At 37.3% G+C, this 24,870-nt stretch overlaps 1 protein-coding gene across 2 annotated transcripts in view; it reads right to left on the minus strand.

Annotated features, from left to right (window-relative positions):
- PKHD1 (PKHD1 ciliary IPT domain containing fibrocystin/polyductin) overlaps positions 1-24,870 on the minus strand; it is a gene marked incomplete at both ends in the record, with an annotated part of 432,913 nt that overhangs the window by 115,247 nt on the left and 292,796 nt on the right. For both annotated transcript variants that reach the window (XM_079712827.1, XM_079712826.1), the window contains 4 exons: positions 3,199-3,351; positions 4,698-4,852; positions 20,147-20,234; positions 22,945-23,058. In XM_079712827.1, coding sequence (XP_079568953.1) covers positions 3,199-3,351; positions 4,698-4,852; positions 20,147-20,234; positions 22,945-23,058 — 510 coding nt within the window. The remainder of the gene's footprint in view (positions 1-3,198; positions 3,352-4,697; positions 4,853-20,146; positions 20,235-22,944; positions 23,059-24,870) is intronic.

Consider the following 24,870-nt stretch of genomic DNA (forward strand, 5'->3'; position numbering starts at 1 on the left):
AGTATTTAAAGTACAAAGATAGTCCAGCCTTAATCCTCCACTTTCCCTACTCCCTTTTCACAGATGAGAAACCTGACCCCTTGCAAATCAGCTGCCAAGAAGAACCAAGCTATTGTGAGAAGGAGAGATGAAGTGTGTGTGTCTTTCTTGATGGTCAAACAGAATTCCAATGTACCTAGATTTCTCAAAAGCCACTGATTAAGGAGACACTGGTAGGTGGTGTGGAAACATTCACAGAATGATAAAACATCTGAAAACTATTTGTCTGGTGATAACACTTTTTGATGTAATTTAAAGCATCCCTCGCCAGCAGCACCTAGCTGAAAGGGCCATGGGACCTGCCTCCGAGAACTCTGGCACAAAGGACACCATGCTATGTGTCCACACATAAAAGCTTATTTTGTAGAATGGAAAGTGGTTCTAGAATCTTGGTCAAGGCGATGCATCATTATCATTTTACTTAGTGTTCTTTTTTTCCGTCATACTTGCATGGTTATAATTCATAGTTTTAAATTGTACAAGATCTTTTTACTTGTGTGCATATTAACCAGCGATTGAAAACTAGTCAATAGTAAATACTTAAGATGTCTTGAGCATTCAGATGGAGAATTAAGCAATGATTTTGTTCACGACTGTTTTCTTATTTTTCCTTTTGTTTATCACAATTCTGAGCACAACTTGCTGGATATTTCTGGTCAGAAGGAAGAGAATGACAGAAGTCTCTGATTTAAAAGCGGGAATTGTTAAGTCCTGGCCTGTGTTTCTGCCCTGTCACCATTCAACCCCATAGCTGGCACCCTTGACCTACACCTGAAGATGGTACCTCATCTAGGCTCTGGAATATGTTACAGAAAAACGCAAGGGTTCTTAATACAGTGTCGGGACCTGGATTGGATTCTGGAACAGAAAGAGGACATTAGTGGAAAAACATGTGGAATCTGTATAATGTCTTGAGGTCAGTTAACACTAATGCACCAATGTTAATTTACGGGTTTTGACAAATTTATCAGAGTTCTATCAGATTTTCACAGTAAAGGAAACTGGATGAAAGGTATACAGGAACTCTCCATACTACCTTTGCAACTTTTTTATAAATCTAAAGTGATTATAAAATTAAAAGGTTACAAGGTCTTCAGAATCAGGCTTGAATTTGAATGTTACCTCTGCCACTTGCGAGCTGGATGACTTTTCTAACTCTTCATTTATTTAATTCACTCACGTTTATTAAGCACCTAATACTCAGCAGTTACCATATTAGAAAACCAGGGCTGAAAGCCCCAACCTTACCCTCAAGAAGTTCAGAAGTTCATAATGGAGTTTTATAAATTAGTAGGCTATTTTATTATAGACTCAGTTTCCTCATCTATAAAAATGAGGATAGGGCTTCCCTGGTGGCGCAGTGGTTGAGAGTCCGCCTGCCGATGCAGGGGACTCGGGTTCGTGCCCCGGTCTGGGAAGATCCCACATGCCGCGGAGCGGCTGGGCCCGTGAGCCATGGCCGCTGAGCCTGCGCATCCGGAGCCTGTGCTCCGCAACGGGAGAGGCCACAACAGTGGGAGGCCCGCGTACCGCAAAAAAAAAAAAAAAAAAAAAAAAAAAATGAGGATAAAATGTCTTTCTCACAGAGATATTAAGATTAAATGAAACAAAGTAGGCATGAAAACCATCGTGGTTCCTAGTCCATAAGAAGCATCGAATACAGATTCTCTTTCCCTTCCCCGGGGATGATTTAAGAGCCCTGACCAGCAAGTCAGAGGCTCAGGACCGAGCCAGCTTTGCTGGTGGTTGGGCTCTGGCTTTGGTGCTCAGCTGTAAGAATCGGCCTTCTGTCTTGCTCTGGTGATCAGGTTCCAGCCTGGACTGCAGTTACCGTGGACGGGGGCCCTGTCTTGCACTCCCTCCCTAATTCTCTGTCTTCATAAACTGCAGGGTAGTTTTGGTTTTACACAACCACAACCGGGATTCAGCCTTTGTCTAGCCTTCCAGAGCAGGGTTCCTCCACCTCAACACGACTGACATTTTGGACCAGATAATCCTTTCTTGTGAGAGGCTGTCCTGTGCCTTATAGAATGTTGAGCAACTACCCCCTATATGCCAGAAGCTCCACCAAAGCTGTGACAAGCAAAAATGGCTCCAGATATTGTCAAATGTCCTTTGGCCAGGAAGGAAGGGCAAAATCACTTCTGTTGAGAACTGACGGAGCTGGAGCTTATGGAGAGAGAACTTGTTCTATGAATCAGAAATCCCGAACTTTTTTTTTTTTTTTGCGGTACGCGGGCCGCTCACTGTTGTGGCCTCTTCCGTTGCGGAGCAAAGGCTCCGGACGCGCAGGCTCAGCGGCCATGGCGCACGGGCCCAGCCGCTCCGCGGCATGTGGGACCTTCCCGAACCGGGGCACGAACCCGCGTCCCCTGCATCGGCAGGCGGACCCTCAACCACTGCGCCACCAGGGAAGCCCTCGAACTTTTGTTTTAAGGTCCAAACATTGCTCTTTACCATACTGGTAAAGCAGATATACCCACAAAAAGTGTTCCATGCTCAATATATTTGGGAAACCGTTAGCTCCTTTGCTCTAGGCTTTCTCAGAGCCTTTATTATATTCATGTAAGCAGTGACTTTCTAAGATGGAGCTTTATTTGACTAGGAGACAACTTGGGAATCAATTTTAAGGAAACTACATTTAAGAAAAAGGTACTAATCAAATAACTTTGCAGCATTCCAGAAGAGCTAAAGCTTGAAAGAAATGAGAGAAATTTAACTGATCCCTAAAGCAGTCTAGAATATGGAAATCATTCTTATTTAAATTTACACTATTAATTTATAGCATGAGATGAGGCCTGCCATCAAATAGCGCATGCTACTGGGAAAGAGTAATAGAAATTCAGGAAAGAGATAAAATTCAATTGGTCATTAAATCATCTATAATTTCAAAGCAGAGGAAATTTCACATCTGCTGAAGATATTTTTTTTTTGAGGCAAAAATGTGCCTGTGTGCTGATAGCTAGTATATTATTTTAACATCACACTGATAACTAAGCACAGATTAGGACTGAAAATTCATAGCTTCTCAGAGCACAAAGAAGCATCTATTTCAAATATTTTGTTTTATAAATGCAAATTCCCACCGTTGGAATTTCTGAGTGTCCCAGATGCACAGCCTCCAATTGGTAGTGCTTAGTAACTTAAAATTTCAGTTACCTGAAAATTCCTCCACGCTGGACTTCCTGAAGGACCCCACAAGCAGTCTCCCCCCGCATGATGTATCACCCTGGATTTGTATGTTTCGGGTCAGAAGTCCAACCTCTGAAGCCAAACGAATGTGTCGGCCATCCTCCATGACGTGGACACTTCCTGGGGCAACGGGAGTTGGGAAAGGAAAAATTTTTTAAAACCTATTTCGGAGATCGCCAGCTGGGGACCCAGCGAACCTGACAAATGAAAACACTCCTTTCCCCGCGGAAGTCCTCCCAACATTAAGGTCTGCTTTTCCTCGGGCGTCCTCCACAAACGTCAGCTGAGAAATGAAAAGCCCGTTCGCTGGTCTCTCATTGGGATCAGAGTGAGCGTGTTTGAGCAAGAATTCATTTCTCCTCAATCACTATGGGTACCGGGACAGGGATGTCAGGGCAGACCGGTCCAATTAGTGGGGTCCCCAGCCTCCTTCCTTCAATTCCTCAGCGTGAGATTCCCGCCTTTGGTTGTGCATTGTTCCTGAACCTCTTTGAGTGAGGAATCGCAGACCCACTGAGGCAGTGATAGGACTGAAGCAGCAGCGGCAGCGCCCTCTCCTGGCAGGTCTGGAACTCATCACTCCCAGAAGGAGCCTCCCCAGTCTTGCTGGCTTGTTCCACTGCCCACCCCGCTTTGCATTGTACGTTGCGTATTATAGGCAAGAATTGCTAACGATGTCTCTTTTCCCCGCCGCTCTTTAGAAACAAAATCATCCTTAAAACCATGATTTAGAAATAGCTTTAGATACAGTCCTGCTGAAAGCATGTATTTCCCTCTCACATATCAGAGACAACAAAGATATCCCCTAATCCCTTTATGTCTATGTTTTTACTTATTAGCTATAGTTCCTGGGTTAAATTTATTTATTAGGCTGAAGTGGGAAATATGTTTATTATTTATATGCAATATATTATAAGTGTGTATACTGTATTAAAATATTCAGTACTTTTTTTTTCAAGAAAAAGGTATTTGGCTTTTATTTATTTATTTATATTTTGGGGCAATAGTAGTAGTCAATTGATAAAATGAACTTCATGTCAGGAAGGACACATTCCTAAGTATGGAAAAAGGAGTCATTATTTACAATAACTACCATATTCTAAGTGGCTGTGTGATTCAGTATGCCAGGAAATGAACTGGAAACTCATCTCCCATGAGATTTATTCGGGCTTAGCCATGAAAATGCCCGGTGACCTTGAACAAGGTTCTTAACCCTTCTGCTTGCTTCTAGGCTTGCCATTATAAATAAAAAGTTTAAAAATTCCCTCACATCAAAGTTTTTTTTAATTAGGCAGTAAAATTAATGAAGGGATGGAGATAAAGCCTTCTAAGGATGAGCCTAGGGCAGCAGTAAAATATTATCCATCCCCTCTGAACACCAATCAGATCCAAGGTCCCAGGCCAGGTTGCTGAACACGTTTTTCCTGGCTCATTCGCTTCCCTTAACTAACAAACTAAAGCCTTACCGATGTGCCGGTGTCTGAGCCGTTCACGGATGCTAACATGGTGGCCCCTGACTTCTTTCACAGTGAGGACCTCTGCTTCGTGAGGCTCATATGAAGAGGAACTAAGGACAATCTTGTCTTGGGGTCGCCAATCCACTGTGTTCTCCACTATAATTCTGTAACAGCATAAAGATGGAATCAGGTACACTGGCAGTACAACACAGATGACCTACTAAACTCCAGGGAGAAGAGGAAATCCACTGCAAACAACAATTCCCACCAGGGAGAGTGAAGTAGAAATATCAAGTCAAGAGAGAGAAAAAAGGTCTTTGCAAAAAAATTAATGCCAATGGAGCTCATCTTCTGGCTGATATGTATACAATACAGGGATAACAAAGATATTCTGTGGCCATGAAGTACCAGACAAAGGAACAAGAAAGAGTAAAAGTTCCAACTCCCAAACTCATTCTACGAGGCCACCATCACCTTGATACCAAAACCAGGCAAGGATGTCACAAAGAAAGAAAACTACAGGCCAATATCACTGATGAACATAGATGCAAAAATCCTCAACAAAATACTAGCAAACAGAATCCAACAGCACATTAAAAGGATCATACACCATGATCCAGTGGGGTTTATTCCAGGAATGCAAGGATTCTTCAATATACGCAAATCAATCAATGTGATATACCATATTAACAAGTTGAAGGAGAAAAACCAAATGATCATCTCAATAGATGCAGAGAAAGCTTTCGACAAAATTCAACACCCATTTATGATAAAACCCCTGCAGAAAGTAGGCATAGAGGGAACTTTCCTCAACATCATAAAGGCCATATATGACAAACCCACAGCCAGCATCGTCCTCAATGGTGAAAAACTGAAACCATTTCCACTAAGATCAGGAACAAGACAAGGCTGCCCACTCTCACCACTCTTATTCAACATAGTTTTGGAAGTTTTAGCCACAGCAATCAGAGAAGAAAAGGAAATAACAGGAATCCAAATCGGAAAAGAAGAAGTAAAGCTGTCACTGTTTGCAGATGACATGATACTATACATAGAGAATCCTAAAGATGCTACCAGAAAACTACTAGAGCTAATCAATGAATTTGGTAAAGTTGCAGGATACAAAATTGATGCACAGAAATCTCTGGCATTCCTATATACTAATGATGAAAAATCTGAAAGTGAAATCAAGGAAACACTCCCATTTACCACTGCAACAAAAAGAATAAAATATCTAGGAATAAACCTACCTAAGGAGACAAAAGACCTGTATGCAGAAAATTATAAGACACTGATGAAAGAAATTAAAGATGATACAAATAGATGGAGAGATATACCATGCTCCTGGATTGGAAGAATCAATATTGTGAAAATGACTCTACTACCCAAAGCAATCTACAGATTCAATGCAATCCCTATCAAACTACCACTGGCATTTTTCACAGAACTGGAACAAAAAATTTCAAAATTTGTTTGGAAAAACAAAAGACCCCGAATACCAAAGCAATCTTGAGAATGAAAAACGGAGCTGGAGGAATCAGGCTCCCTGACTTCAGACTATACTACAAAGCTACAGTAATTAAGACAGTGTGGTACTGGCATAAAAACAGAAAGATATATCAGTGGATCAGGATAGAAAGCCCAGAGATAAACCCACGCACATATGGCCAACTTATCTTTGATAAAGGAGGCAGGAATGTACAGTGGAGAAAGGACAGCCTCTTCAATAAGTGGTGCTGGGAAAACTGGACAGGGACATGTAAAAGTATGAGATTAGATCATTCCCTAACACCATACACAAAAATAAGCTCAAAATGGATTAAAGACCTAAATGTAAGGCCAGAAACTATCAAACTCTTAGACGAAAACATAGGTAGAACACTCTATGACATAAATCACAGCAAGATCCTTTTGGACCCACCTCCTAGAGAAATGGAACTAAAAACAAAGATAAACAAATGGGACCTAATGAAACTTCAAAGCTTTTGCACAGCAAAGGAAACCATAAACAAGACGAAAAGACAACCCTCAGAATGGGAGAAAATATTTGCAAATGAAGCAACTGACAAAGGATTAATCTCCAAAATTTATAAACAGCTCATGCAGCTCAATAGCAAAAAAACAAACAACTCAATCCAAAGATGGGCAGAAGGCTTAAATAGGCATTTCTCCAAAGAAGATATACAGACTGCCAACAAACACATGAAAGAATGCTCAACATCATTAATCATTAGAGAAATGCAAATCAAAACTACAATGAGATATCATCTCACACCAGTCAGAATGGCTATCATCAAGAAATCTAGAAACAATAAATGCTGGAGAGGGTGTGGAGAAAAGGGAACACTCTTGCACTGCTGGTGGGAATGTGAATTGGTACAGCCACTATGGAGAACAGTATGGAGGTTCCTTAAAAAACTACAAATAGAACTACCATATGACCCAGCAATCCCACTACTAGGCATATACCCTGAGAAAACCATAATTCAAAAAGAGACATGTACCAAAATGTTCATTGCAGCTCTATTCACAATAGCCCGGAGCTGGAAACAACCTAAGTGTCCATCATCGGATGAATGGATAAAGAAGATGTGGCACATATATACAATGGAATATTACTCAGCCATAAAAAGAAACGAAACTGAGCTATTTGTAATGAGGTGGATAGACCTAGAGTCTGTCATACAGAGTGAAGTAAGTCAGAAAGAGAAAGACAAATACCGTATGCTAACACATATATATGGAATTTTAAAAAAAAATGTCATGAAGAACCTAGGGGTAAAACGGGAATAAAGACACAGACTTACTTGAGAATGGACTTGAGGATATGGGGAGGGGGAAGGGTAAGCTGTGACAAAGCGAAAGAGAGGCATGGACATATATACACTACCAAACGTAAGGTAGATAGATAGTGGGAAGCAGCCGCAGAGCACAGGGAGATCAGCTCGGTGCTTTGTGACCGCCTGGAGGGGTGGGATGGGGAGGGTGGGAGGGAGGGAGATGCATGAGGGAAGGGATGTGGGAACAGATGTATATGTATGACTGATTCACTTTGTTATAAAGCAGAAACTAATAAAAAAAATAAATAAATAAATAAATAAATAAATAAATAAAAGAGTAAAAGTTCCAGAGTTTAGTATATGCCGTCTACATATGGTTTCCTAAAATGGAAATCGTCTTCCTCAATTGGGAAACAGTTTGAATAATAAAGGTATTTCAGAAGGGATCTTTTCTCAAATTTTCTGAAGACCTCTAATACCATTTTCAGACAATTAATCATCATGCATTAAGGCTCATACCTTTGTGGTCAAGCAGATACAGGGTGAATCTTAGAGGTTCCACTTAGTAGCGTGTGTGTGACCTTGAGAGGTCACATAACTCTTTTGAGTTTCATATCTTCATTTGAAAAGTGATGATATTTCGAGCTTCCCTTCCCCATCTCTCTGTTGTTGCAGGGACAAAGTATGCATTCCCTGAGGGTGCTAAGTTCCAAGCATTGTGCTTTCATCACAGTATGTAATAAGGGTTTTGTTCACTTTTGTTTTTTTAACTCACATTTACTAAAGTTTTTGTTCAGTCGTTCCCTGCTGCCTAGCTTTTCCAGTGAATATATATAGCTGTCATAGGTGTCAACTGTTTGTCTACCTGACCTCCTTTCTCCTTTGTTCCAGGAAATCCACCACATCTCTTCTGAGAACAGCTCTCCTCACCCACCACACTAAGTGGTCCTAGTGAGATCTGCGAATTTCAGTCTCACAAGCCTTTTACCAAAGGGTGAGCAAGGGATCCAACCTGTCTTCGTTGGTCAAAATCCTTCCCCTTTTCCAGCTTTATGAGGTATAATCAAAAACTAAAATTGTAAGATATTTAAAGCGTAGAATATGATGGTTTGATATACGTACCCATTGTGAAAGGATTTCCCCCATTGAACGAATTAATACATCTGTCACCTCACATATTCACCCCTTTCTTTTGTTGGGTGAGAACACTTAAGTTCTACTCTCTTAGCAAATTACACAGTACAGTGATATCAACTGTAGTCACCTGGACTTTTGAATTGAAACTAAGGGGAAAGAGAAATGTCCTCTCTGGTGGTAAAGCTGGGAAGAGCCAGCAGCTCTGGGTTCATGTGCACCCTACAGAATGTGGAAACCTCTTCAGCAGAACTAAATGAGGTTGAAATATAGAAACAGGAGAGGTGGAGGGAGGGCCTGATGCAATCTCCCAAGCGATGAAGAAGGGTGGCTTTTACTTTTACTTTTGACTGAAAGAATCAGGATTCTTACAATACAATACAATAACTATGATAACTACCACGTCGTGAAGCTGACTTGGAGCCAGAAACCGGGCTAAGTTCTTTATCCACATTAATTTACTTAATCCTTATAACTACTCTATTAACCAGGCATTGTTATTCTCATATTATAGAAAAAGAAACTGAGACTCACAGAGAATACTTTACCCAAAATTATACACTTAGTTAATTGCATAATTAGAAGTATTTAAACCTGCCTGCCCTAAAAGTCCAAGCTCATTTTCATTGTAGAAATCTATTGCCCTTCTCCCTTCCTAACTCACATGTCTTTTCCTAGCATGGAGACAATAGCCAATCTGAGATTAGCACCCACTAGTTCATTGGACCAGAAGGAATCATCTTCTTTTGGAGACTACAAAAGTGATCCTGAACTCCTGCTAATAAATGAATGAGGCCACCAGCTCTATGTTCTAACATTTGAACTAAATTTTTATAGTATAATAATGAGGTTTGATTAATAAGCCAAAAAATTAGAGTAGTTTTTGAAATTAAATTCAAGATTCTAATTTATTAGACAAGATGCCATTGAGTCAACAGGCTCAACAAGTTCTGATTTCCAGAAAAGATACATCAATCCAGTGTATCAGGCATTTATTAGAACTCTTCTTTATGTTCTGTTGTGTACTAGATGCTAAGTAATACACCAAATCAATAAAAAAAAACCCAATATTTTCCTCTCCTATAGAAGCTGCTTGGAAGAACAGGAAATACATACCTGAAGCAGTTCAGTATCAGTCACTAAGAAGCATAGTTTTAGTAAAATTATAAATCAGAAAATCACATGGAATAGTGATTCAGACAGTGGGAAAATCATTGTGTGCTGGAGGGGAGATTGAATGTCTTGTACGAGATGTGATGGAATCTTTAAGGATCAGTAGGAAGTGTAAAGGTAAAGAGGAGATGCAAGGGTACTTTTGACCCCCTAATTGCATATATCAAATATTTAGGAAGCCAGTACAGAAGCTGTTATAGAGAACCACGTGGAAGTGCCAAAGTGAGAATGTAGCAGAAAGGAGACAAACAAGAAATATTCCAAACAAAGTGTATCCATAGAGCAGCCACTGTGGAAAATAGTATGGAGGTTCCTTAAAAACTAAAAATAGAGTTACCATATGATCCAGCAATCCCACTCCCAGGCATATATCCGGAAAAGACAAAAGTTCTAATTTGAAAAGATACATGCACCCCAATGTTCATAGCAGCACTGTTCACAATAGCCAAGACATGGAAACAACCAAGTGTTCACTGACAGATGAATGGATAAAGAAGGTGTGGTATATATACACAATGGACTATTACTCAGCCATAAAAAAATAATGAAATAATGCCATTTGCAGCAACATGGATGGGTCTAGAGATTATTATACTAAGTGAAGTTAGAGAAAGGCAAATATTATATGATATCACTTATATGTGAAATCTAAAAAATAATACAAATGAACTTATTTGCAAAAGAGATGTAGAAAACAAACTTATGGTTACCAAAGGGGAAGGGGAGTGGGATAAATTGGCAACATGGGATTAACAGATGCATACTACCATATATAAAATAAACAACAAGGATTTACTGTATAGCACAGGGAACTACATTCAATATCTTGTAATAAACTATAATGAAAAAGAATAGGAAAAAAACCAAAGTATAGCTGTAGAATACCATCATTGATTGGATATGGGAGATAATAAAATAGATATCATCAATGATAACCTTCGAATTAAAAGCCTAGGTCCTAGAAAAAGTTGAGATGAGAAATGATTTATTCTTCAGGTCAGAGTTATTTTCTTATAAATAACAGAATAAGTTAATAAACCACTTAAGAAACAGAAAAATATCAGGACAAAGAGGCCGGCCAAGGCTTTACACACTTTCTTTAAAAAGTAAATGAGATAAGAAATAAGAAAAAAATGAGAGCCTTTGAGAAATGTTCCCCATAAGCCTACTCTTCCCTGTTGTCCTCTTCTCACTAAATTATACCACTCTTCACCCAGCTGCTCAAGTCAGTGACCTCTGAACTCTTCCCTTTTGCCCAGCCCACCAGCAAATCATGATGGCTCTTCTTCAACAGCTATTTAACCACTTCTTTCCTCTTCCATCATCCTACCCCAATCTAAGCCATCAGCATGTGTCATCTGAAATATTTCAATGCTATTGCAATGTTTTTTTAAATTTAATTTAATTAATTTATTTATTATATAGCAGGTTCTTATTAGTTATCTGTTTTATAGATATTAGTGTATATATGTCAATCCCAATCTCCCAGTTCATCCCACCACCACCTGCCCCCCTTGCTTTCCACCCTTGGTGTCCATACGTTTGTTCTCTACATCTGTGTCTCTGTTTCGGCCTTGCAAACTGGTTCCACCTGTATCATTTTTCTAGATTCCACATATATGCATTAATCTACTATATTTGTTTATCTCCTTCTGACTTACTTCACTCTGTATGACATTCTCTAAGTCCATCCACATCTCTACAAATGACCCAATTTCGTTCCTTTTAATGGCTGAGTAATATTCCACTGTATATATGTACCACATCTTCTTTATCCATTTGTCTGTCAATAGGCATTTAGGTTGTTTCCATGACCTGGCTATTGTAAATAGTGCTGCAATGAACATTGGCAAAGCTACAGTAATCAAGACAATATGGTAGTGCACAAAAACAGAAATATAGATCAATGGAACAGGACAGAAAGCCCAGAGCTAAAACCACACACTTATGGTCAACTAATCTATGACAAAGGAGGCAAGGATATACAATGGAGAAAAGACAGTCTCTTCAATAAGTGGTACTAGGAAAACTGGACAGCTACATGTAGAAGAATGAAATTAGAACACTCCCTAACACCATACACAAAAATAAACTCAAAATGGATTAAAGACATAAATGTAAGACCAGACACTATAAAACTCTTAAAGGAAAACATAGGAAGAACACTCTGACATAAATCACAGCAAGATCTTTTTTGACCCACCTCCTACAGCAATGGAAATAAAAACAAAAATAAACAAATGGGACCTAATGAAACTTAAAAGCTTTTGCACAGCAAAGGAAACTATAAACAAGATGAAAAGACAACCCTCAGATTGGGAGAAAATATTTGCAAACAAATCAACAGACAAAGGATTAATCTCCAAAATACATAAACAGCTCATGCAGCTCAATATTAAAAAAACAAACAATCCAATCCAAAAATGGGCAGAAGACCTAAATAGACATTTCTCCAAAGAAGACATACAGATGGCCAAGAAGCACATGAAAAGCTGTTCAACATCACTAATTATTAGAGAAATGCAAATCAAAACTACAATGAGGTATCACCTCACACCAGTTAGAATGGGCATCATCAGAAAATCTACAAACAACAACTGGAGAGGGTGTGGAGAAAAGGGAACCCTCTTGCACTGCTGGTGGGAATGTAAATTGATACAGCCACTATGGAGAACAGTATGGAGGTTCCTCAAAAAACTAAAAATAGAACTACCATATGACCCAGCAATCCCACTACTGGGCATATACCCAGAGAAAACCACAATTCAAAAAGACACATATTGCAATGTTTTAACAGTTAATCTCTCTGCTTCCACCTTTGTCCTCCCAACAGTCAATTGTCCACACAGCATAAATCAGATTCAAATATAAATTGGACCATGTCCTGTTTAAAATCTTCCCAGACCAGGATAAAATCTGAAAACTTTATCATAGGATTCATAAAGTAACCATTTAACTTCAAAGAGCACATGGTCTCCCTAAAAAGACTCACAGTAAAATATACTTAATGGATACATACATACTTGTAATGGATAAAAAACGAATTTCTTTTAATCTAGGTATAACCTCCTTTGACTTATCTGTAATCCAAAAATCCAACATTTTTATTCATCAGTCTCCCCAAAAGTCAACTGAAGCAAGCAACAGCAAAGAGTAATTTAGAGAGAAGTTGATATAATAATTTATAACAAAAGAAACTAATTTTTTTTCAAATATCTGGCTAAGCTTACTTTGGTTGGTAGTGTAAGAAATGAGCCTAAGTTTATAAAGTTAAAGTTTATAAAGTCTAAGTTTATAGAATGAAAATTTTCCTCTGAAGATTTCACTGTAACATCCTTCATAAAATAAATACATTATATACAAATAAATTCAGATCTACAATTCTGGTAGAAAGAATTCTTGGTGAAAGTTCATAAAGGGGTCCAAGTAAAATCTGTCCCCATAACAGTATATTACAAAGACTTACTAAACTGGCTTTTGATGGAACAAAGATTGTAGATCAATGTTTAAAGAAACAGTTTGAATAAGATCTGTAGTTTGGTTAATACTGTACTAATATCAACTTGCTGGATTTGATAAAGTCTATGGTTATGTAAGATACCACCAGGGAATGCCAAGTCAAGGTACATGGGAACTCTGTACTATTTTTGCAACTTCTTGTGAGTCTTAAATTATGTTACAAATTTTTAAAAGGTTAAAAAAAGAAATTATCCATAAAATGAATACACTGTGATAATTACATATCATTCATATAAACTCATTAAAGTACTCCTCATCAGGACTGATACTAAATAATTTTGTTTTTAACATGATTTTGTTTATAATATTTGCAGTATGTAGAACACAAACAATGGAATCAGACCAACTGTGGTAAAAATTCAGCCTCAGGAATTCTAGCTTTATGACCTTGGAAATTTTACTTACCTTCTCCAGCCTCAGTTTTTATATCTGTAAAATGAAGATAATAATACCTAACTTATAGCACTCAGAGATTTAAGTGAGATAATGTATATAAAATGCTTGGTAGATGCCTGACACAGGGTGAGCCCACATGATAAGAACTCAGTAAGTGGCAGCTAGTTAATTACTATCCTAGTTTTAATTAATAAAATTGAGTTTCTTTCAAAATAGCCTGTAGCTCAGATTCTGAATGAGGTTTTTAACACATTCTTATAAGAAAAATCCATTCATATGGCTCCTGCCAAATTCCAGCTTGCTAACCTGATAATAATGGAAGATTTTTATTGATCCCTGTTGGAAATGCCTCCCTCACAAATCCTTTTGGGGATCAGGAAAGCACTTCAAACTCAACATGACCAAATCTGAACTCATAACCATTTCCCAAAAATTTAGTCCTCCTCTAGTGAATGGTGTCACCATCCATCTACGTAAACCAGAACCAAGAAAGCACCTCACGCCCGATTCATCCAAGAGATCCTATCTCCTGTCTATACATCTGCCCACTTCTCTCCATTGCCACTTCAGCTCCTGACCACAAGTTACACTATCTCTTGCTTTCACCTCCTAAGTGATATCCCTAGATCCATTTTTGACTCCTCCTATAGTCTGCATTATAGCTAGAAAGATTTTTTTAAGATATAAAAATGTGATTATCGGTGCTACTTCCCACCCATACTATCCCCTTAGAAACCTAAAACAGCTGCACAATGTGCAGGAGGCCAAACACTAAAATTCTTGACATCACCAATGAATATGACCCTGACCTGTAACTACCCCTGGGAACCCTGTCATCATGGCTTGGTCTATTCTCTCTTTGTCAGCCATCCTGGCATTCTTTCAAGTCCCTCGTGTTCTCCATTCTTTCTCCCAGCACAGAATCACCTCTTGGGTCTCTGTTTCTCAATCACCTGTGCTGGGTCCTCCTCTATCCACTTCTAAAAAATTAGATGGGCTCCAATCTCATTTCCAGGCTCCAGTTTTCTCCTCTACCCATTGATAGTCTTCTTATCAATAACATCATCCACTTCCAGGATGACTCCCTGTCGTTGTCTCCCTGAGCCCTAAGTTATGTGTTAAATTACCTTCTTCACATCTCTACTTGGTGTCTCCAACTCAGCACATCCCTACTATCTATCATCCACCCTGACAAGCCCGTTCCTCTCCCAGTCTCCCTATCTCAGTGTGTGCTTCCACCACCCACCAGGTTGGTCAATCAAAAACCTGAAGGACTCCCCTCACCTCAACATTCAATTCATGAGCAAGTCCAGACAGCATCATTTCTTCTCTCAATCTCCACTCCCTCCAGCCCTAGCCATTATGACTGTTGACCTCAACTGACCTCCTGATACCCCAGCTTCTGCTCTTGTCTCCATGATCCGTCATCTATATAGCAGCCAGAGTGATTTTCAAAACCTAAATCAGACTCCACCAATTCCCCTGCATAAAACTTTTCAGTGATTTTCCCTTTGACCTCTCACACCTAAACAAGGTACCATGTGACTTGGCATCTGTCGTGTCATGCAACTCTACCTACTGCTCACTCTGGTCCAGCTAGAGTGACCACCTTTCTGTTCCCCAAGCCCCAAAGGCCACCTCAGAGACACAGCTGGATGTCCGTCCTTCACTGAGAACTCTTGCCCATTCTCACCAAACAGGAGGATCCCTCTTACCATTCATATCTCAGCTTAAATTTCCCTTCTCCAGAAAGATCTTCCTTGTCCATTCAATATAAAAGGGTACACCTCATACCGCCCAACCCCTGCTATCTTGGATCATACCACCCTATTTATTTCCTTTTTTTTAAACATCTTTACTGGAGTATAATTGCTTTAAAATGGTGTGTTAGTTTCTGCTTTATAACAAAGTGAATCAGTTATACATATACATATGTCCCCATATCTCTTCTCTCTTGGGTCTCCCTCCCTCCCATCCTCCCTATCCCACCCCTCTAGGTGGTCACAAAGCACGGAGCTGATCTCCCTGTGCTATGTGGCTGCTTCCCACTAGCTATCTATTTTACATTTGGTAGTGTATATATGTCCATGTCACTCTCTCACTTTGTCCCAGCTTACCCTTCCCCCTCCCCATATCCTCAAGTCCATTCTCTAGTAGGTCTGTGTCTTTATTCCCGTCTTGCCAGTAGGTTCTTCATGACCTTTTTTTTTTTTTTTTTAGATTCCATATATATGTGTTAGCATATGGTATTTGTTTTTCTCTTTCTGACTTACTTCACTCTGTATGACAGACTCTAGGTCCATCCACCTCACTACAAATAACTCAATTTTGTTTCTTTTTATGGCTGAGTAATATTCCATTGTATATATGTGCCACATCTTCTTTATCCATTCATCTGTTGATGGACACTTAGGCTGCTTCCATGTCCTGGCTATTGTAAATAGAGCTGCAATGAACATTTTGGTACATGACTCTTTTTGAATTATGGTTTTCTCAGGGTATATGCCTAGTAGTGGGATTGCTGGGTCATATGGTAGTTCTATTTTTAGAAGAAAAAGTAGCCTTATAGTCTTAATTTACTGTTTATTCCAAAAATGCAAGCTGAATTTTACTAAATGCATTTCTGTTTTGTATCAAACTGAACACGTTCTTAGTCTTTATATATTTTGTTTAGGTAAATTATATTAATTAATTATTTCATTTTGAACCATCCTTCTTTACTTGAATAAATCATACTCTTTTTTTAAAAAAATAAATTACTGGATTTCATTTGTTGCTGTTTTATTTAGGATATGACTTGGATGTTGCCTCAGTTTTCTTTTTTTTGAGTTACCTTTAGCAGCTGTTTTATAAATTACTTTATGCTTGCTTGCTAAAACAAATTGGAAAGCTTCACATATTTTCCTATGCTATGGAATAGATTGTACAACACAATAAATGTCTGATGACTAAATGAATGGCTAGAAAAACATGACATAAATTTACTTGAGTCAAATGTATTCTTGGGAATAAATTTGTGATAACTTTATGTCTTGCTGTTATTGGTTCTTTCAGTTTTATTCTTCTTTAGCCAATTATGATCATTTATATTTCTTTGTTTAAGGTTTATTCATTTATTTATTTACTTTTGGCTGCACTGGGTCTTTGTTGTTGTGCGTGGGCTTTCTCTAGTTGCGGTGAGTGGGGGCTCCTCTTCATTGCGGTGCATGGCCTTCTCATTGCGGTGGCTTCTCTTGTTGTGGAGCACGGGTTCTAGGCATGTGGGCTTCAGTAGTTGTGGCACATGGGCTCAGTAGTTGTGGCTCACGGGCTCTAGAACACAGGCTCAGTAGTTGTGGTGCATGGGCTTAGTTGCTCCGTGGCATGTGGGATCTTTCCAGACCAGGGCTCAAACCCATGTCCCCTGCATTGGCAGGTGGATTCTTAACCACTGCACCACCAGGGAAGTCCCAATCATTTATATTTCTATATATAATTTTTAAATTTCAGAATGACACTATATAGATATACACATTTTTAGATTACAATTTTAATCTCTTTGATATCTATTATAGTTGAATCCCTATTTCTGAATTACATTTTGTTTTCCTTGTATGGTTAGTTATTAGAGATTAAACCAGTACCTCTAAAAAAAAATCAAGTCTATTAATTTCCTACTTTGTAATTCATCAATTTCTGCCTTTATCAGGTACGGATTGACTTCATTAGATTTGTTGGTTATTTTCTTTCTGATTTCTTACATTGACAACTTAGTTTATTTTGTACTTTCTTATTCAACAATGAAAGCATTTAATGTGATGACACGTATGGCCGTCTCTCATACAATACTCTCATTACTGTTATTTTCCAAGTAGTCTATTGATAAAGGTTTGATCTCCTCTTAGATACAAAAGTCATGTAGGAGAAGGTTTATCTTTTTTTTTCTTCCATCTTGCAAGAGATTAAGGTTGTTGGCTAAAATTTTGTTTTAATCTCCATGTTTATTTTATTGTGATTATATTGTATCAATATATAATTTCTGTTTATTAAAATCTATTAAGGTTTTTAATTATATATATTGGAGTAAAGATATATTATACATATATACAAATTAAATTGCCTTTATTATATTGGTTATATTTCTTAATATTTTCTTTATAATTTTAATCTAAAGGTTAAAAACTGAAAGAGGTAAAAAATTACATTTTTGTTTCTGTTAATTTCCTCTCATATTTTTTACAGATTTACTTTATATATTTCTATATTATGTTATCTGGTATAAAACTTTCTTTACTACTGGGATCTCACTGAAGATTGAAGTCTTTATTAATATAAAATGTATTTATTTTGATTTTTTACTTTTCTTGTGAATAATTTTGAAATTCTTGCTTCCATTTTATTTTTATTTTAAGGATTCATTTCGTCCAATATTTAACTAAACATTTTTCTGAACTGGTTTGTTTTCCTCTGATAAAAAAAAGTTATGATTACATTTTTATTCATTACTAATTTTTTTCTGTATAGGGTCATTTTTAACAAGCATATTTTCTTTTTATAATTGGCAGATTTATTCTTACTTTCTTACTTTTACTGTCATTTTGTACCTTTTTTATTGTTTTAATTCTCTTACTATTTCATGGTCTTCTCTGTATTTCACCCTTTATTTTATAGTTTCTTTCATTCTTTTTTCTCTCTGGTGATTTGGAAGGTATATGTCCTATTTTAAATTCTGTTAGAATTAACTCATGTTTACATATTTACTTCCTATGGCTCTCTTATGCTCCATCTCCAGTTTCCTGTGGCTATAGTCCCCAATTTCAAACCTAGATTTTTATTTGAGAATTATAACCTGTGATGGTTAGTTTATCTGTCAACTTGGCTAGGCTATAGTAGCCAGGTATTCGATCAAACAGGAAGCTTAGTGTTGTTGTGAAGGTATTTTGCAAATGTGGTTAACATCTACAATCAGGTGACTTTAAGTGAATGAGATGGCCCTCAATAATGTGGGTGGGCCTCATCAATCAGTTGGAAGACCTTAAAGCAAAATTGAAGTTTCCCTGAAAAAGAAGAAATTCTACTTCAAGATTACAGTATCAGATCCTGCTCAAGTCTTTGCACCCTGCCAGCCTGCCCTACAAAATTTTGAACTTATAGCTCTCCTAAGCATATGAGCTAATTCCTTGAAACATATCTCTTTATATATAATATATACTGTATATAATATATATATACACATACACATACATACACATATAACCTACTATTATATATATTTTATAGAAACAGAACCCTGACTAATACATTAACTTTCAGATTTTATGTAGTTTCTTTTATAAGAGCAATTAGAATTTCTTATTTTAATAACCATAGTTACAGTATTACATTTAACTTATTCCAATGCTTGCCTTTGATATCTATGCTTTATCTACCTTTATACAATTCCTGAATTTTATTTGTATTCTTAAATTTTAGCCTCAGTTTAATCTCTTTATTATAACACATTTTTGAATTTTTTTCAGTTCTTGCAAAGCAAAAGAAATCTTTTGTTTGCATTCACATATGAACAGCATTTTAGCAGGGTCTATGTTTACAAGCCAAGCCTTTGCTTATAATCTTTTTTCCCCTGAACATTTATAGATTTTGCACTGCTATCTTCCTACATTTGATGTTGTAGAAAATTCTAATGTTATCAAGCTTTATGTCCCTTTTTGTTTTTCTTTTACTTTTTCACTTTTTTTCTTGTACTGTGAGGATATGTATCTATCATTATTCTCGATGTTATTCAAATTAAATAGAAATAATCCCAGGTCTGTTGTGTGTATTGTAGTTAAGTTTTAGTTATTCTTTGTGTTGTCATTATTCTGGACTCATTAAAAACAGCAGTTATCAAAATGTGCTTGTATTTTCTGTTCTCTATTTCTAATACCTTCTCTTTTATTATTTTTAGCTCTTGATTTTGTCTTCTTCATTCATGTAGACTCCATCAATTTCTTCATGTTGCCTGCTCACTTTGACGCAGTGGTGATTTCATTCTTTACTGCCTCCAATGCATTATTAAATTCTATTACTGCAATTTAATTTCTGTAAGATTCTTTATGTGCTTCATCTCACTCTTATTTCATTTCTATCTATCTCTTCACCAGCTATCATTTCAATTCAGACATTGTGGTCCCTCCTTATATTTCATCTATTATCTCATAGAATTCATATTTTTAAAGATTTATTGGCAGCAGAAAACATGTATGATCTAAAATTTACTCCTTAAATAAATTATATCCTCCTGCCTTTAGCTTGTTTTGTTCTTCTTCCATTATGTTACAGAGAATATTTTTAATTCCTTTTAGCCTTTTATTTTTCTATTTATTCATCCTTGAATTATGATCCTTAATCTAAAATTTAATTTCATATTGTAACAAAACCTCCAGCAGAAGCAAACCAAACCAAAAACTACATCCCTAAGTTACTCTCATTCCTTACCTCTCATTGCCTGAGGCAATGTCAGCCCCAAGATGTGTCCAGGATTTCTTAGGATAAGCACTATGAAGCTGAACTTTCCCAAACACCCCTGAAAATAAAAGGAGCAACAGTTGGATAGGAAAATCCTTCCAAGAAATTAAGGCCACATAAGCAAAACTCATTAGAGAGCTTATTGTGCAAGATACATGATATAGAAACTATATATGAAGATGTCCACCTTATCAGAAAAAGAACACTTAACATCTCACTTGGCTATGAAACATTTTTATTCTCTCAAAAGCTATAGAGAAATGAATGCTACACCACACCTAGTAATCCAAGAGCTGAGAAATAGACCACTCTAATGGTCTCTTCCCAGCTAACTAGTTAGATTTCTACCAGTAAGTCACTCCAAACCATTTGCAATTCTGTTGGAAGTTAACTGGTTTTGATATTTTGTGTTACACAGTAGACTTTCCAAAGGCAAGGTAATTTTGTTTCCTGAGGAAAGAGATTTGCTGCTATTAGCTTTGTTTTCCATAGCTGGACCTCAGATATTTTTGTATTACAGATATCAAAGGATAAATCTCTAGCTCCTTTGTTCAAAATATAATTTATTTCAGACTCATAAATTAAAGTCTTACCAGGGACATGCTTGATGCAGTCCAGTTTTATTTCTTCAAGTCTTTCCTTTTACACATTTTATTGCCATTTAAAATCACATGAAGCAAAATTCCTCATATTCTAGTGGTCTAAACATGTTTTGAGCATGAACCCAAGCAGTAACAAAATTATGATCATGCACACCTAACATATGTCTATTTGTTTGTAGATAAATAACCATTCATACAAATGAATATATTCATACATGTTTGAATAAAAGTTCTAGTATTTTCTTCCTGCACCCAAATGGACTGATTGTCTTCATACTCCTGGATTAGTGCACCCCCATTTTATTGCAAATCACTAATGTTGAAATCTAAAGATTTCACAAATTTTAGCAGAAAATGTATAAGGGAAGTAAAAACCAATAAGGTACAAATAATATGCCTTGGGTTTTCATCCAATGTGAACTAAAAAAGCTCAGTTAATTAGAACCTAACCAAGTGTTTAAGTCAACATACATAATTTTACCATACTCTAATTCAGAAAAAATTCAGAAGATAATAAAACTAAAATAAGGATTAGTGGAAATGGAAAAAATACTCCCACTTTTAGGACATGACCTGGAATCAATCTTTCATAATAATAATATCATCATCATCATCAAAAAATTAATCACTATTAGCTAAGTAAGCTAGACAGGAGAGTAACATGGAATAATTTAGAGAAATTTCCAACTACAAAGATTTTAACAAAAAACAGTTTATTTCTCTTAATTTACCAGAAAGCAGATTTCTTGATCATTCCCAATCACCAAAGGTTAACTGTAAAATGACACCATTTCTTAGTTGTTTCAAGGAGATGATAATACTTGAAGAGATTAAAATGTTATTTACTTATGATATCACCAATTTTTAAGCATGCAGTGACAAACATTTCATTCCTTTTTCAATTTAGTATCAGAGAAATTTTTAGAAACACTTGCTTGGCAATACAGCTGGCACTGGGGATCAAGACAGGCACCCTCATATGCTCCTAACACAAAGTCTAGTTCAACATGGCACTCCCTGGAACAGAGTGGACACCACAGGCAAAAAGAGTCCATGCTCCTGTTGTGATCCATCTAGTTTGTCAATTTGAGAAAAGTAAAATATTCCTTAACCTCATATTCTTAAAAAGAGAGAATAAATAGCATATATGAAAAATCATTTGAAAACAATAAAGCACTATCAAAGTATTATATGGCAATGGCTATACTTTATGAAACTAGGTTACCAAACTTCAAACTATCCTAACATTATTGTGTTTACTGAGTCACTGAAATCTTATAAAATTAGGATTACCATACAAAGAAAATTTTAAAATGCCAGAAATCTATAGAAAGCCTCTTATACCTTTCCCTTAAAAGTTAAGTTATTGCGTGGCCCTTACAAGTCCAGTCCTAGTTTCTGTGCTCTTCTGTGCTTTAAAAAATGATTTGAGGGCTTCCCTGGTGGCGCAGTGGTTGAGAGTCTGCCTGCCGATGCAGGGGACATGGGTTCATGCCCCGGTCCGGGAAGATCCCACATGCCGCGGAGCGGCTGGGCCCGTGAGCCATGGTCGCTGAGCCTGCGCGTCCGGAGCCTGTGCTCCGCACCAGGAGAGGCCACGGCAATGAGAGGCCCGCGTACCGCAAAAAAAAAAAAAAAAAAAAAGATTTGAATTGGGAGATTGGGATTAACATGTATACACTGATGTGTATAAAATGGATGACTAATAATAAATAAATAAATAAATAAATAAATAAATAAACATTAAAAAAATAATAAAATAAAACAGGATTTGATATTGTGGCAGTATCAAAGGAAGAAACTGCCAACAGTAAATGTTTCTTACTAATCTATAGATCTACCAGTTTAAAAAATATATCAATAACCACATAGTATTTAAAGTTGATAACACAGACTCTTCATCCAGCCTTTAGTGTGTGACCAATCTGGATATGAATCTAAGTTCTGACAGTATAAAACTGTGTGGCTTTCTGCACATTGTTCATCATCTCTGAGTCTTAGTTTTGACATCTGTAAAATGTATACTCCTTACGGGGGAGCTGGTAAGTGAAATAATAAATTCTCTAGAAGAGTGTCTGGAATTTAGTAGGTGTTCTATGAATGGTACTTCCCTATCAGAAATACACACACATTTCATTTTTAATAAAAACTGCATTATACTCTTACCAATTGTTCCTGGATCAATACGAATTCCGATGAAACGGTCACAAAAGACTCCCTCTGAAGCTCTAAGGAGAATCAGAAGCTTTTTTTCTTTTTCTAAGGGATTTTCTAAAGTACCTGTTTACAAGAAAAGTATATCATGTAAATTAATTTGAAATTTAAGGAGGGAGAGGGAAATTGTGATGTAATTTTGAGAATGCAAAGTAGATGCTATAAAGTAGACTAGATGGAGAAAAGCCAGTGTTCATAGATGAAAAAAGAAAAGGTGGAAAAATGAGATGCAGTAAACTTCTCTGAGGGAGACTGGATTACTGTTCAGCAAATATTCAAGTCTGCTTATGCTGTGTTTTATTAAACAAGTAATAGGTTATTATCTAAGCCTAAATTCTTTCAGCAGTAAAAGGACACAACCTTCAAGCTGTGATACTCAAATAGCAGTTGGGAATTACTTTTGACCTTCATCTGTTGATGTAAACGGCAGACTTTGGTCACTTTCACAGTATGAGAAGAATTTGGGGAAATTACTAAAATTGTGTTTCTGAGTACGGAGCTAGCAAAGATTATTTTCTTCAGAAAATATATCTTAGAGTACATGAAATATTACAAAGCATTAGATTTTTTAAGAAGCAACTAGTGAGAAGATTGTCTCCAAACTATATACTGGATCGGAGAAGTTGACAAAACACATCTGCTATCAAACATGCCTTTCCACTTAGAAATTCCTGAAAACATAACCCAAAATGAGGTTGCCAAATATGGTACAATGAAGTAAATGGAAACCTAAAATTGCCTGGTTGTGCTTTTGGCTAGTGATCTTTCAGGGGCATAAAATCATTTTCCCCAGTTGGCACCCCATATATATACCTGGTTAGCCAAAGTCTCGGTGTGAGTTTCCAGCTTGCTACATACCTAGCTCTATAGTTCAGCCGGCACAGCCATTGGTCTACAGGAACTGTTGAAAGTAAGACTCAGAGGGGTAAGTAAATTTCCCTGGAGTCACACAGTAGGCCAACGGGCATGCAAGGATCGGACCCCACAGCGTGTGCTTTCCCAATAAAACGCTAAGGTACACAGTGGCTCCATGTAGGTAATGCCAATCCTCAGCTGAGTGACTAACACATCTTCTTAGACAAAACAAAGACGTGAGAGAGCAGAAAGAAGGGATGTGGGGAGGAGGAGGAGAAAACGTGCGTGGTATAGCTCTTATCTGGCCAGTAAGCCATTTTCCAACTGTGATTTCATTTATTTCACGGAGGGTAGTTTAGATTCTTGGGGAAAAATGGTCTAGCACTAAACAGATACCAGAGAGAAAAAAAGTAGGACAGTTTTTGCCCTAGAGAAATGTATGCAGAGTCCCACGAAAAGAGTTCAGTGTTCCTCTAAAATCAGAGATTAAATCAATTATGCAACCCAAAACGGCAGCACATGTGGAGCTTTCACAGAAAGTCTGGGCAAAATTAGTCAGCCTGCCGTGATCTTTTGGTATCTGAAATGACCAGAGTTTGTATTCTTTTTTGTGATGTGGGGGAAGGGAAAGATGGAGAAGAGGGACGGAGCAGAAAGAAGGCAAGAGTGACCTAAGAGAAGGAAATAGATACTATTTTAACATGAAAATGCAGTGCTTCTCAAATGTGTGAAAGCTGGTAAAAGGAAAGCCTTAAAGTCCGAACTCCTCATTTTATTCTCAAATCTAGCACTCAAAGAAAGGTGAGGTGGTCTCACCAGCTTGGGCTTTGTCCCTAAATGAGAGGAGCCACCGCTAAGAGAAGGCTCAGGGGATCATGCAGTTCTTCTCTGATTTTCCTTTTTAAAGCTGCTTCAAGCTGCTGTAAACTGTAACAAAAGGCATTTTCAACCTGGATGAATGCAGATACTCACAATGGAGGGGAAATCCTTGTCGTCATGCTGCCGAGACAAGCCAGGTGTTTT

This window comes from Hyperoodon ampullatus (assembly GCF_949752795.1).
Source record: "Hyperoodon ampullatus genome assembly, chromosome: 10".
In the NCBI taxonomy this organism is placed as follows: domain Eukaryota; kingdom Metazoa; phylum Chordata; class Mammalia; order Artiodactyla; family Ziphiidae; genus Hyperoodon; species Hyperoodon ampullatus.